The sequence below is a fragment of the Octopus bimaculoides genome, chromosome 3 (genome assembly GCF_046866305.1).
Source record: "Octopus bimaculoides isolate indiv1 chromosome 3, ASM4686630v1, whole genome shotgun sequence".
Lineage (NCBI taxonomy): Eukaryota > Metazoa > Mollusca > Cephalopoda > Octopoda > Octopodidae > Octopus > Octopus bimaculoides.
Genome location: NC_142930.1, coordinates 67,820,395 through 67,834,627, shown reverse-complemented (window position 1 = coordinate 67,834,627; position 14,233 = coordinate 67,820,395). Strand labels below are relative to the sequence as shown.

The window sequence follows — 14,233 nt, the reverse complement described above, 5'->3', positions numbered from 1 at the left end:
CCCCCCCCCCCCCACACTTTTAAATGTTTTTTTTTTTTACGGAATCCTATGTTTCGGACCATGGAGAATCCGATTCTGGGGAAATTTTTTTCAAAAAATCTCAATTTCAAAATTTCGATCCCCACCCCCCCGGTTTTTATATAGATCCACAGGGTAAACCTAACCGTAACCCTGACCCTAACCCTAAATCGGATCTTTTTTAAAACGGGGGCCACATTTTTCATTAATGTTTTACGTAGTGTTTTTGGTACCGAAAGACTTTCAAACTTTGTATACTTATCTATTTTGTGTTATAGAACAGAAAAATATTTTTGTATTCGAATTTATTTCATGTAAAAAATTGTCTTATTTCGATAATTTCAACCAATCACTGACGTCCACTCAGCCGATATACATTAAGTGCCGACTACATAAACAAACGATTCTTCGTTTTATTTGCTTTTTTCATTTTAAATTTGCTTTAACCCTAACCCTAATTCTAACCCTAGGGTTAGGGTTAATTGTTTCAGAATCGTTTGTTTATGTAGTCGGCACTTAATGTATATCGGCTGAATGGACGTCAGTGATTGGTTGAAATTACAGAAATACGACAACTTTAACATGGAATAATTTATGGATTTCTTTTTTTTTTTTTAAGAAGACTAAGAGAAAAAGATGGATCTTTTTTAAAACGGGGGCCACATTTTTCATTAATGTTTTACGTAGTGTTTTTGGTACCGAAAGACTTTCAAACTTCGTATACTTATCTATTTTGTGTTATAGAACAGAAAAATATTTTTGTATACGAATTTATTTCATGTAAAAAATTGTCTTATTTCGATAATTTCAACCAATCACTGACGTCCATTCAGCCGATATACATTAAGTGCCGACTACATAAACAAACGATTCTTCGTTTTATTTGCTTTTTTCATTTTAAATTTGCTTTAACCCTAACCCTAACCCTAGGGTTAGGGTTAGGGTTAATTGTTTCAGAATCGTTTGTTTATGTAGTCGGCGCTTAATGTATATCGGCTGAATGGACGTCAGTGATTGGTTGAAATTACAGAAATACGACAACTTTAACATGGAATAATTTATGGATTTCTTTTTTTTTTTAAGAAGACTAAGAGAAAAAGATGTTTTATATGACACATTCTACCAGTGTTCCAAGTTTCAAAGTGTTTCGTTAATGAAAAATGTGGCCCCCGTTTTAAAAAAGATCCCAAAAGATGTTTTATATGACACATTCTACTAGTGTTCCAAGTTTCAAAGTGTTTCGTTAATGAAAAATGTGGCCCCCGTTTTAAAAAAGATCCCCTAAATCTAACCCTAACCCTAACACTAATTTTGTGAGATTTGGCTGTTATTTCTAGCATGTAAATAGCCTGCTTGGTGGTGGTGGTGGTGGGGGAATTGAAATTTTTCAAAATTTTTTTTTTCAGAATCGGAATCTCCATAGACTAAAACGTGGGATTCCGTAAAAAAAATTAATAAATAAGGGGGGGGGGGAAAGGTTCAGATTACATATAGTCCATCTCTACCATTTTATGAATGTTTCCATTAACGGAGATTAAGGAGTTGCCCCAGAAAAATGTGCAAACGTAGTCCGGTCACAAGTTGTTTCTTTAGCCCTCGGTCAAACTTGATTCAGCAAAGTTATGACCAAAAGCATTCCAGCCGATCCATCGTGTCCTTTATTTAGACAGTAGGGTGTGAGCTAACGGAGACTTGACTGCTATTTCTAATAGGACGAGAGGTCAGGTAGAGGCATCTTCATTGGCACGGTGATCATTTTCCCAATTTGTTCGCATACAACTTTCATAAATTATAGCCTCCCTGAGATCCTGAAAACATTTGGTGTTGTTTAGTTCTAAGTCGGCCAGACTGTCGAAATAAACCAAAGTTATTATCAAAGACATTCAAGCTATGACCATCACGTCTTATTTTCAGAATTCATGTACTTTTGTATTTAAATTCGTCTTTTTCTTCTTAAGACAGTCGCACGTGCTTGGGAGGGGCTGCTATTTCTAGTTAGTCGTGTGACTCTGTAGCTATAGGAGCGCATTCGACGGCAGATTATTGCAATTTTTTACAATCTTACGAAGGATTGCACAATTTTAAGCACAATCTTTGGAATGATATCCGACATGTAATTAAAATGTTCTTGATTGGCTAGAAAATAGATGAATATTATAATTTGTTAGATTATACTAATTGGAAAAAATGATCTTAAACCCTTTGGATAGTAGAAACAACACTGAAGACGTCGCTTTCGAGTAATATAAAATAAGGGCGAGTCAGCTAACAGTGAAATAACAAAGAGATATGAAGCATGAACAAAAAGTGGACTGTAGTCAAGTTCGCTGAGAGATGAGCATTACTCACAAGATAAACAACATACACTAGAACTCTCACACAAAGAAATTACACGGTAATTGTTTGAAATGAATTCTATATTTCATCCAACTAAAAAAGCTGTTTTATAAATTAATAATAAAACCGACTGAAAATACAGCCAATTATCACAAGTAAATGGACGATAACACTAAAAATGTATATATATTAAAAAAAAGAGGAAATAAAAGGGCATGAACGCTTCTTTATACGACGATAGGATGCTCCTCACTTATTAGGTTGTGTATAATTCTATAGAATAATCTTTGTTGCTTGTAAGCAAATATTAAATAGAAGTTGTCAAATCTATACCTGTTTCCAAGTTCTCGTATCCGAAGGGGCAAAGTGGTCGAGTTTCTGATTGAACCATAATTCATTACTAACAGGGTCTTGAATATTCTGGGGCAAATGTCTATGGAATAAAAATCCTTTTAAAAACCCACCCGTTGGTCGGCCACTTATAATCTTGGGTATATAAGCGTAACATAACAAGTTTCCCACAGAGACAAGTAGGAACAGTATTAATGCGGTCAACGTTTGCGATGTCATGTTTTCATTAAACTGACAAGAACACGAGTTATTTACAAATGAATACAAAACAACATTGAGATCACATGACCTTAAGTCATATCATGTGACAAAGGTCGCCGGTTATCAAGGACCGTAGAATTATCTATTAAAAATTGAACAAAACCTTTCCATATATATTTTCTAAAACATAAAAGTTCTATACATTTTATAGATGGGGTTACAGCCTATGTGAAAGAAATATTAGACATTTCAGTTTATTTCCTCGAAAGTAAAAATCAAAGCACACAAACTCTCTCTCTTTCCCCCTCTCTCTTTCCCTCTCTCTCATTCTCTCTCTCTATCTCACACACACGTATATCTTTGGCATTTGTTGAACCAATGGCATTCAACCTTTAACTTTTGACTGGATTCAATATTTTTCATTATATTCATTATGTTTGTTTTAAAGTACAGATATATAAAAAAAATTACAAAAAGATGTCAATGAAATAAGTTTAGAAAATTAGCATCCTTCATTAGGTGATATTTCAAATTTTCAGTAGAGTAGTATTTTAAGGTAGACCTATAAAAACTATTGTTCTATGATTTAAGCAGGCTTTGTATCAGGTGGATGGTATTTGAGTAATTAACCACAGATAATAATTTAATATCTATCACACTATAAAGTGGTTTGTGTTTGGAAGAGCATCCAGTTGTAAATACTGCACAAACAGGCCTCGCCAGTGCTGGTACCACATAAAAAACACCCAGGCCACTCTGTCAGGTGGTAGGCATTAGGAAGGGCATCTAGCTGCAGAAACCACGTCAAAACAGACAGTGAAACCTGGTGCAGTCTTCTGGCTCGCCAGCTCCTGTCAAACCATTCAACACATGCCAGCATAGAAAATAGTATTTACTTACTGACTACAAGCCACAGACCTCTAGACCCATGAGGCCAGCACCTTAAGGTGGCACTGAGAATGGAGTTATATATATTTCTATGGAAATATACACAATGTGGTGTTACATTTATGTTATTTAGAAATTTTGGAGGTTTACAATGAATCAGCAATTCTAATCATGAAGCTATCTTTTAATTCATAGAACCACTAAAAGGTCAATATTGTTTGAATGTTATCTGTTCATTATGAATGATTCTATCATATAATGGAAGAGTAATCAACAACTAAAAGCAAAAACATTTTGATTTCTAAGCGAAACAATCCAATAATACTTGCAAAAACTTCAGAAATGGTATGAACATCATAACTTCAAATATCCCTTCTTTCATAGAACTAAGAAAACTTCCTACTAGTGTTTATTGGTGACTAAGAAAGTATAACAATATGAAATAATGTGTGGTGTAGATTCAGTTTTTGAAAAATCATATCTCAGGTTAAAATAATCACCTGATAGTGGTTGAGGGCTCGTTTGAACCACAATTTTAAGGGCTATCAGTTGGAATCAAAATTATTTGGTTTTTCTTTGTTTATGGGGGTCTGGGTTCAAATAACCAAATCAGGGCATATCAAGCAAAATTGCCTTTTGGTGTATTGCGGTTAAAAATGATTATCTGCAAGATCTCGCCAGCTTTCAGTCAAGGATAACATCCATGAAATCTTCAGAAGAATGTCCATCATGTGGCATCCAGCAATTGCCTTGAAACATCCCAGCTCAAGTTGTTCTGTTTGTGGTGAAGTTGGTCACACAGCTTATTCTTCAAAACATAAGGTGTCTGCTTTGACAGAAGAACAATCAAGAATCGAATTACTGTATTACTAACTGGTTCATGTTATGCATATTTATTGTCTGGCATTGTTGCTTCAATATTTGTTGCGAATAATAAGTGATCAGTTTTCACAATTTAGTGCAAATGATTCTGATCTTTGTAAATCATAGAGGTGGGGTGGGTTTCATTGTATTTTTTCCCTTTTGTAGGGGTGGGAGTATACTACGGTAAAATTTCAATCCAGGGATTTGTTGGAATATTTTCTTTTTGTTATCTTGTGCTTTGGACCTTCTCCAATTTCAGCATGAGCAAGGCAAAATCCTCCAAACAGGAATCTGACCTTTCTAATCAGATTTTTACCCCATAAAATAGGCTAAATGCCAAAAAAAAAAAAAAGTGCATTTAAGATCAATTATTTCAAAAAATTTATTAGGTTTTGAGTCCATTTTAGGTTTCTTGTTTTTATACTTGTTTAATCACTTTAGGGGTCAATAACTACTGATTTTACTCAATTTTGGTTAGTTTTGATGTTTGGTACCCAAAATGGAATTATACTTTCTGTGTGGCCTTTTTAACCCCTTTTTTTTCCACAGTTTACATAAAATGCTGAGGATGTCAAATATGTTAGCCTTTAATATGTCAAAATTTGTCATTTTTTTTTTTAATTATCAAGTTTGAGGGGGTTTTACCAAAAACTTTGATATTTTTCATGCATCCCCTATTTTCTCTGGCCTATGCACTCTAGGCTGTAGCTTGACTGAAAGACAATAAAAAGTGCTTTTAAAGGTGAAAGCAAATATATTCAATCTTATGGTGCTCAAAAGAAAAATGTAAATTTTGTTAAATTGGATGACTTTAAAGAGCTATAAAAATTGAGCCATACATTATTTTAAACTCAGGTTTTTGCTTTGTAATCTCTTGAGTTTAGAGGACCAGAAAATATGCATTTTAAACATCTGGGGGAAACTTCCAAAAATGATAAATTCCCACTCTGGGCACAATGTTGCTAGTGCTAAGTGAGCTTCTGCATCACTCTCTTCACATGCATTCACTGCATATTGATAAAATGCACTCTCTTTCTCTAAATTGTGTTTTTTTATTTTATTTTAGAAACTCTCTACAGGCTTGCTTAGCCCTGCTTAACTGAGATTTGAAATTAAATCTACACATTTGCTGCTTGGTGTGTAGATTCAATTTTGAATCTCAGTTAGGCAGGGGTAAGTGAGCTCCAGCATTGAAATATTTTTTAGAGAATGTTGCATAGCTATAATTACTTTCCTATTTGTTTTAGTCATTGGACTGCAGCCATGCTGGGGCACTGCCTTGAAAGGTTTTAGTTGAACAAATCAACTGCAGTACTTCTTTTTTTTTTTTTTAAATCTGAGACTTATTTTATCAATCTCTTCTGCTGAATTGCTAGGTTACAGGGTATGTAAACAAACCAACACCACCTATCGAGTACAAACATTAAGACACACATATACTCACACACACATGCCCTCCCCCATATATATATATATATATATATATATATATATATACTAGCATCCCCCACCATCCATTAGATGGTGTAAGTTCGTGTTAGAACTGGAGTCTAAGATAGTGTAATTCCACTTCTGTCTATGCTTCTGTCTGTGATGCTCTGGCAACTGCAGTAGAAGCAGCATTGCAAGCATGCTGGAGTTCTGCATGTTGAGCTGTCTGTGATGCTCTGGTGGTTGAAGAAAAAGCAGCATTGCGAGCACACCGAAGTACATATTGTTCTTGTGTCTGGCTTGCCCGCAAGGAACACAAAACAGAAGCATTTTTTGTTTTTCTACTAATGTGACTCTTGCTTTTTCGAAGCATCCTATCGAAAATCTGTAATTGAATGAATCTTTAAAAAATCAGTGAAAATTTACCTCGTTGCTGTTTGCAAGCACTAAATATGGTATTTCAACACAAAAAATTCCCACAATGCTAAAGCACACAATTATTTGCAGTGGTATTGTAAGCACCAAATGGCATGTGAATGTGGACAGTTATGAATGAGAATTCACATGCGCACTGAACGTATTTTGAGAAAATCGATATTCTATCGACCAAAAGTGCAATTGTGATAAAATGTAAATGATCAATGCAAACACCAGTACACTGACAGGTAGCAGAAGGTAAAGGGTATTTCTAAGAAATATCACACTTAAGTGCGAAATTTAAATAAAAAGAACGTGCAAATCAAAACAGTTTCTAGGACTTCTCTGAAAATGAAAGACAGCCAAAACTGGGCTTCCTTTGGGAAAAATGGATGTCAGCATTAAAATTACCTTATATTAATCTGGAAGTAATGAAAATTCTTTATAAATAAAGTTATTTAAGTCCATGTAACTGGAAAACTTCAAATGGGATATAGGGTTCGACAATATGCAATATTGATTGATTAAGTAGCAAACCTTGTGGTTGAATAAGCTACCAGAACCAACTGAATAGTGCTTTTTTTTTTTTAGAATGTAACCAATGAATTTGATGTGTGAAATTCATAAAAATGATAAGAAAAATTGGCCAAAATATCATTCAATTATGCTTACTGGTAAAAACATAACTCAAAATTTGAGACGGAATGGAATTAAAGAATGAAGAATGGACATGTACATGTTAAATCAAGTGAGTTACGCAAAAGTCAAAAAATACCACTCGTTTTCTATTTTATATAAGAAACTGTTAGCTAAAATTTAGATATTTGTCACCCAAATTTCCACGTTCAATTACCAATCAATTTGTCATTTTCTACTCTCAACTGAATTTTGTTGTGAGAAAATATTCACACAGTTAATTGATCGCCAATTAGTGCCATTTATTCATTAAAGTTAATATCTTATTTCATTTTTACTTATTCAAAATAATTGCCTTGTCTTCTTACTCTTTTGTGTCAGCTTAGTTATTAAACACAGAATGACATGCCTGAATGTACATGTTCAAGTACAGTTCATTTTAGAATGATATCAATTTTTACTGTAATCACATATGTTCTTTCATGAAATTGCTTAGAAAGCTTAATGCAATTAATGCTCTGATGCTGACTGGATAAACATAGCAGCTGTTTGTACATGATTTACAAAATGATAACCAATAAGCACTGTTGAAATCAGATTTTCCATCAAGATTTTGATTAAAAAAGGGCAAATCTCACATTGAAACTAATGATTATGTTATGAAATTTAACTGATGCTCCCACTGTGATGTATTTTACCTATGTGTAAAATTTCAGCGCAATCAGTTGAAAAATATGGCCATTATAATCTTTCACACACACACACACGTATATATTTAATAATGAATTAAAAGCAGTGCTAGTATTGTAAATATTACCAACCACACATACTCAATGTAATGTATTTTCTTTGTTCACCAGTTTACTGCAATATAACACCTGGAGGATGACTCCCTCATTACGCTGAGTTTAAAAACATCTAAAAGTCATAGACAGCCAAGACAACTTACCTCTGATCAAATCCAGGAGTGATGGATACTAATATTTTACTATTACTGTGGATTATCAACATCACATACCAGAATCAAACTGGGGATGAACTGTATTGTCTGTTTATGACTACATATTTTTTTTTCTATTGGCACTCCATCGCTTACGACGTCGAGGGTTCCAGTTGATCCGATCAACGGAACAGCCTGCTCGTGGAATTAACGTGCAAGTGGCTGAGCACTCCACAGACACATGTACCCTTAACATAGTTCTCGGGGATATTCAGCATGACACAGTGTGACAAGGCTGACCCTTTGAATTACAGGCACAACAGAAACAGTAAGTAAGAGTGAGAGAAAGTTGTGGTGGAAGAGTACACCATCCCCTGCCGGAGCCTCGTGGAGCTTTAGGTGTTTTCGCTCAATAAACACTCACAATGCCCGGTCTGGGAATTGAAACTGCGATCCTATGACCGCGAGTCCGCTGCCCTAACCACTGGGCTATAGCGCCTCCACATGACTACATATAGATAGAGTAAAAATTATTTGCTGGTATACTACAGCTATGCATACATAAGATTAAAGTCAATAACGAATTCAAAGCAGTGCTAGTGTTGTAAATATTATTGACCACACATGCTTAATGTATGTGTTTTGTTTGTTCCCTAGTTTACTGTGGTATAGTACCTGAAAGCCATTGATAGGTGAAACAACTCATATATACAATGGGCCCACACATATATACAATGGGCCCCCAAACAGTTTCTATCAGCCAAACACATTCACAAGCATTGGTTGGCAACTGGCACTATAGTAGACACTTGTCCAATATGCTGCACAATGCAATTGAACCTGAAATCATATGGTGGTAAAGGGAGCTTCTTAACCACACACTTGAGCAAACATAAAATAAAAAAAGATTTCATTAAGTCAGTGCAATTTTAGTTCTAAAATGAAGCTTCCTGTCAGACCACTCCAAAGTGTTTGTTGACTGGACTCTCTTCAATCCACATTCTATCAACTCTGCTCAGTTATGTTTCCATTCCCATTCTATTCTCTATCAATAAGTGTTTTTATCTTCAATTAAACAAACTTATACAGACTGTATTATATTTGACTCCTTAATCTTTAGCACACACATGTGAGAGAGGAAAAGGTTCCAAAGTGCAGTAGTTCTAAGAAGAGTATTGGGTCACGTGAAAAGGGACACTGGAAACACTCTCCAGTGAGAAGGATACAACATAGAATTTTTCAACACGATCAACTTAGGGCAATGGATAGATACAAGCATTTGAACATTGGGACAGATGGCTATAAAACTTATTTACAGCCTTTTATATTCTGACTTCAAAATCCTTCTACAATTGATTAACTATCAGTGAAGTACAGAAATCATTTTATATTTCTGTAATGCATTCTAGATGTGAACAGAATTGTAACAGGAGACAAGAAAACTCACAGCTATTACGCATAACAAAGATGTGTTTTTTCAATATTCATTATCAACATATGTAAATAATACACAGCTACAATGTTCAAGTTTAATACAAATGCTAGTTCCCACAATCTCTGATGATTTTTTTTGATGACAACAAATATATTACACAGGCAAAACTGCTCCCCAAAGATTAATATTCTTCTTCAGTGTCAGAAAATACTTTAATCCTGATCATTTGCCCTAGGCAGTTGTCCATGAATCTAAGGGTCCAATTCTAATCTATTTATGTTGTTATGTCTCTAGGGGGCCTCAGTGCATTGCTTTTTAACTTACCTGGACATTTATCATAAGACACATACAAATTCAGAATAGAAAATATATCTGCTATTCAATTCAATAGAATGTTTCACACAAAAATATTTTCTTCCCCAAAATAACATTTCCAAAAAAAACAACATATATCACCAGAAAGTAAAAGAAAAATAATTTCTACAGAATTTTTGAGCATCCATCATCATCGTTTAACGTCTGCTTTCCATGCTGGCATGGGCTGGATGGTTTGACTGAGGACTGGCGAACCAGATGGCTGCACCAGGCTCCAATCTGATCTGGCAGAGCTTCTACAGCTGGATGCCCTTCCTAATGCCAACTACTCCGAGAGTGCAGTGGGTGCTTTTATGTACCACCGGCATGAGGGCCAGTCAGACGGTACTGACGACGGCCATGCTCAAATGGTGTTTTTTATGTGCCACCTGCACAGGAGCCAGTCCAGTGGCACTGGCAACGACCTTCCTCGAATGTTGTTTTCCACGTGAGATAGAGATAGATAGATAGATAGATAGATAGAGAGAGAGAGAGAGAGAGAGAGAGAGAGAGGGGGAGGGTGAGAGAGAGAGAGAGAGAGAGAGAGAGTGAGAGAGAAAGAGAGAGAGAGAGTGAGAGAGAGAGAGAGAGAGAGAGAGAGAGACAGACAGACAGACAGACAAAGACAGAGAGAGCTGAATCTATTCTGAAGAGAAATCTGCTTTTCAATTCAGTGGCATTTTTGACACAAGAAATCTACTATTTAGTTAAATAGAATTTTTGACACTTGACCTCTTGAATTCCATTCCAAACCCCTACATAAGCAACATATATAAGAAGAAACTTTAAGAGAAAATATCAAACATAATTGCAGGAGTGGTTGTGTGGTATAGGTGCAGGAGTGGCTGTGTGGTATAAGCACAGAAGTGGCTGTGTGGTGAGTAGCTTGCTTACCAACCACATGGTTATGGGTTCATTCTCACTTCATGGCACCTTGGGTAAGTGTCTTCTACTATAACCTTGGGCCAGCCAAAGCCTTGTGAGTGGATTTGGTAGATGGAAACTGAAAGAAGCCTGTCGTATATATATATATATATATATATATATATATATATATATATATGTATGCATGTGTGTGTGTATATGTTTATGTGTCTGTGTTTGTGCCCCACCAAAATTGCTTGACAACCGATGCTGGTGTGTTTACATACCCGTAACTTAGCAGTTTGGCAAAAGAGTCCGATAGAATAAGCACTAGGCTTACAAAGAATAAGTCCTGGGGTCAATTTACTCGACTAAAGGTGGTGCTCCAGCATGACCACAGTCAAATGACTGAAATAAGTAAAAGAATAAAAGTATGTCCTTAACTATGTGTAGAATATGAGAACAAATTGTTTTAATTTCTAATTCTTATTACTTAATTCTTGACTTTGAATTTTCAATATTTAATAGGATGGACATGAATACCAAAGCCAGTAATATTTTATAAAATTCACTTAATGTAACGAATATAAAAATTCTCATCCTGTCTGATTGAAGAAAAAAGTAAAAAGAGTCTTTAAACATACTTCTGTGCTGTTTACATTTCTACTTATAACCTTTGAGTTGCTTGGATTCTTAACCCCTTTTCAATTATATATATATATATGTGTGTGTGTATATATATGATATACCAGTGCAAACATGCCATCTTTCAGATAGCATATTTTACATTAGTTTGTTATCATTGTATCATATATTCTATAGTGTATATGTGTAAGTACACATATGGTATGCATGTGGGAAGAATGTTGGCAAGACATGCAACAAGAGCAAAGCTTGAACATCAATAATGAAAAACAAGGCTATATCATGAAATGCAATTATGTTAAGAGAGAATGTGCATTTATAAAGCAATTGCGACCTAATTACTGCCAATATATTTTATAAAATATATGATGCATTTTTAATGCAGTTAATATTCATTACTAAGCACAATATCATCATAAATACTGTTATCCTTTTTATATTGAACCCATCTTATTCACATTATTGTTGTCTTTTTTATGCAAACCAAATTAAAAAAGTATGTTCTTTATTTATATATAACATGCAGTTATATAATTAAATACTGTTACATACAAAATGAAAGTAAAGCAAAGGAAGCTGATATGTAGATATATGATAGCAATGTAATCATGGTATCACTTATGTTAAAGCAATGTGCATACATACACAATTGTGTCCCACTGACTTTGTTTCTTCAAAATTTCCAGAAAAAGGAATATTTTGTAATGAAATTTTCTACAAATATGTTTCAGATGACATAGGTTCCAATAATACATAAACTTATTGTGAAAAAAATGCAATTGGAGAAATGGAGAGAGGAGTTTCAGACAATTCATGCTAGTTGGATTTGTTTCCTCATCACTTTCTGAAAAATTGGTATTTTTAGATCAACAAATACTTTGAAAGCATGTAGATTATGATTATATTGGAATTTAATATGAAAATAAAAATTGGTGGGATAGAAGGCATACATACTGATACACAATACATTTTTTAAAAAAATTATTAAAAAAATTCTGATATAATCGGAATCTACACAATCTGAAGCATACTTGTAGAAAATTTCATTAGCAAACATCCATTTTTCTGAAAGTTATGAGGAAACAAAGTCAATGAGGTACACATGTGTAGGTATGATTCAACTAACTCCGTCCGGTCACTGTATATCATTACGCACAAGTTACCGGAAGTCCATAGTATACATGTACTTTTTTATATATAATGTAGAAATTATTAGTGACAGAAGCAGAATTAATACTGAAAGGTAAAGGTTATATGCATCTTATCATGGATGCTGTGTTAGAACACCAAATACTGCACTATTAGCCTTGAGAGAGACCCTCTCATATGGGTGCTTAGTACATAAAATCACATTCCATTGCAGATGAAATTCATCTGCCATGGGCGCTGAAATTCTCTTACCACGTGATTTCGGTTTATTGGCTCTTCTTAGTAATTTCTTTATTATGATAATAAACATCTTTTACAAAGAGGGACAATACAGGACGTTACAAACATATAGATGAGCTAAGTGAGTTTATAATTAAAAATTGGATGTATCCTATATACAATTTAAAAATTTACACAAACTTGCTTTTACCATGGGTGGAATTAAGTAGGGACAGTCACTCCCAACTTCCTCATGACATCATTCCATCTTTTCTCATATATGCTTTGTGACAGGTGTCCCCTCTCCACCTCTATCTTGCTTTTCAGGTGGTACCTGAAGTATTATGGCAGACCAGTGCCGGAGATGAAGGATCCTGTCTTGATTCCTTGCATTCTTGTTCTCCATGCACACTCTTTCATTACTGCAACCGTACATAGAAAACATGACTCACCTTCCTTTGATAGTCCATTTGGCGGTACAATCTTCATCACAGACTCAGCTGATAGCTGTATTCTTCCCAGGTGCGACAACACGTGTTCTACGTAAATAATCAAGCCCGAAAGCTGCGGGCACTGTACAAGAGCATGCAGGGCACTCTCCCTATCCTGCCTGCACCTTGGACATTCCGGTGGCACTGATATTCCGTGCCTGGACAATTTATCGTGGACAGGTAGCGCATCTCTGTAACACTACCAAGTCAGGGATCTTTGGTAATTATCCAAATACCCCGACCTGAAGGTGTTTTGAAACAGTTTGGCTAGCTGGTTCTCATCAAACCCCAGAGCCTCTCCTAGGATGTCATCGCTCTTATACTCTACCATCCCTTTAAAAAATACAGAGGTGGTATTTCAGCCGTCAGCCTTGCCCGCCCTGTGGATTAGTGCGAGTGCCTGTCGGCACTCCTTTTACCATTCAGTCGTATTCTGTCTTTTTATCAAACCGGGTGTAAATCCCTCCAAGGAGGCCAGTTGTGGAAAGAATTCCCCTGCAAACGAATTCCACACCTGGCCACCATCCAGGTAGAGCCAGAGATGCCTTAGCCTCAGTGCAGGCATGCACGTCAATATTCACGGCATCTCTAACCCACCCTTCAGTGGTTCTTGGCAGCATTCGGAGCACCTCACAAACAGTTTTCCCTTTCACAAAAAACGGAAAAGAAGTCGCACTAGTTTGCATATACAATATATAGAATATCAGAATATTTGCAGACGCTGGTGTCGCAAATAGCTAGCAGGCTTATCAAAAATTAATTATTACCGAAGGAAGCAGTATTAATACCGAAAGGTAATCATTATATGTAACTTAACATGGATACCTTATTAGAACACCGAATACTACGTCATCATTATTATGGTGGAACTCGAAGTAGATATAACTATAAATAATAGCAAGTAGAATGTTGAATAGAAAATAAATCAGCAGCTACCGATAGGACTTGAACCTACGTCTTCTGTGAGCATGTTAGATGTGCTAACATTATATC

At 35.3% G+C, this 14,233-nt stretch overlaps 1 protein-coding gene across 2 annotated transcripts in view; it reads right to left on the bottom strand.

Annotated features, from left to right (window-relative positions):
* LOC106870332 (putative serine protease K12H4.7) overlaps positions 1-14,155 on the bottom strand; it is a 45,044-nt gene extending 30,889 nt beyond the window's left edge. The window contains exon 1 of one of the 2 annotated variants that reach the window (XM_052966370.2): positions 13,202-14,155. In XM_052966370.2, coding sequence (XP_052822330.1) covers positions 13,202-13,219 — 18 coding nt within the window. In that variant the 5' untranslated portion in view covers positions 13,220-14,155. Of the gene's footprint in view, positions 1-2,688; positions 2,999-13,201 lie in introns of those variants that run through there. The other variant, XM_052966369.2, reaches the window with a different exon arrangement.
* Between the last annotated feature and the right edge of the window lie 78 nt (positions 14,156-14,233).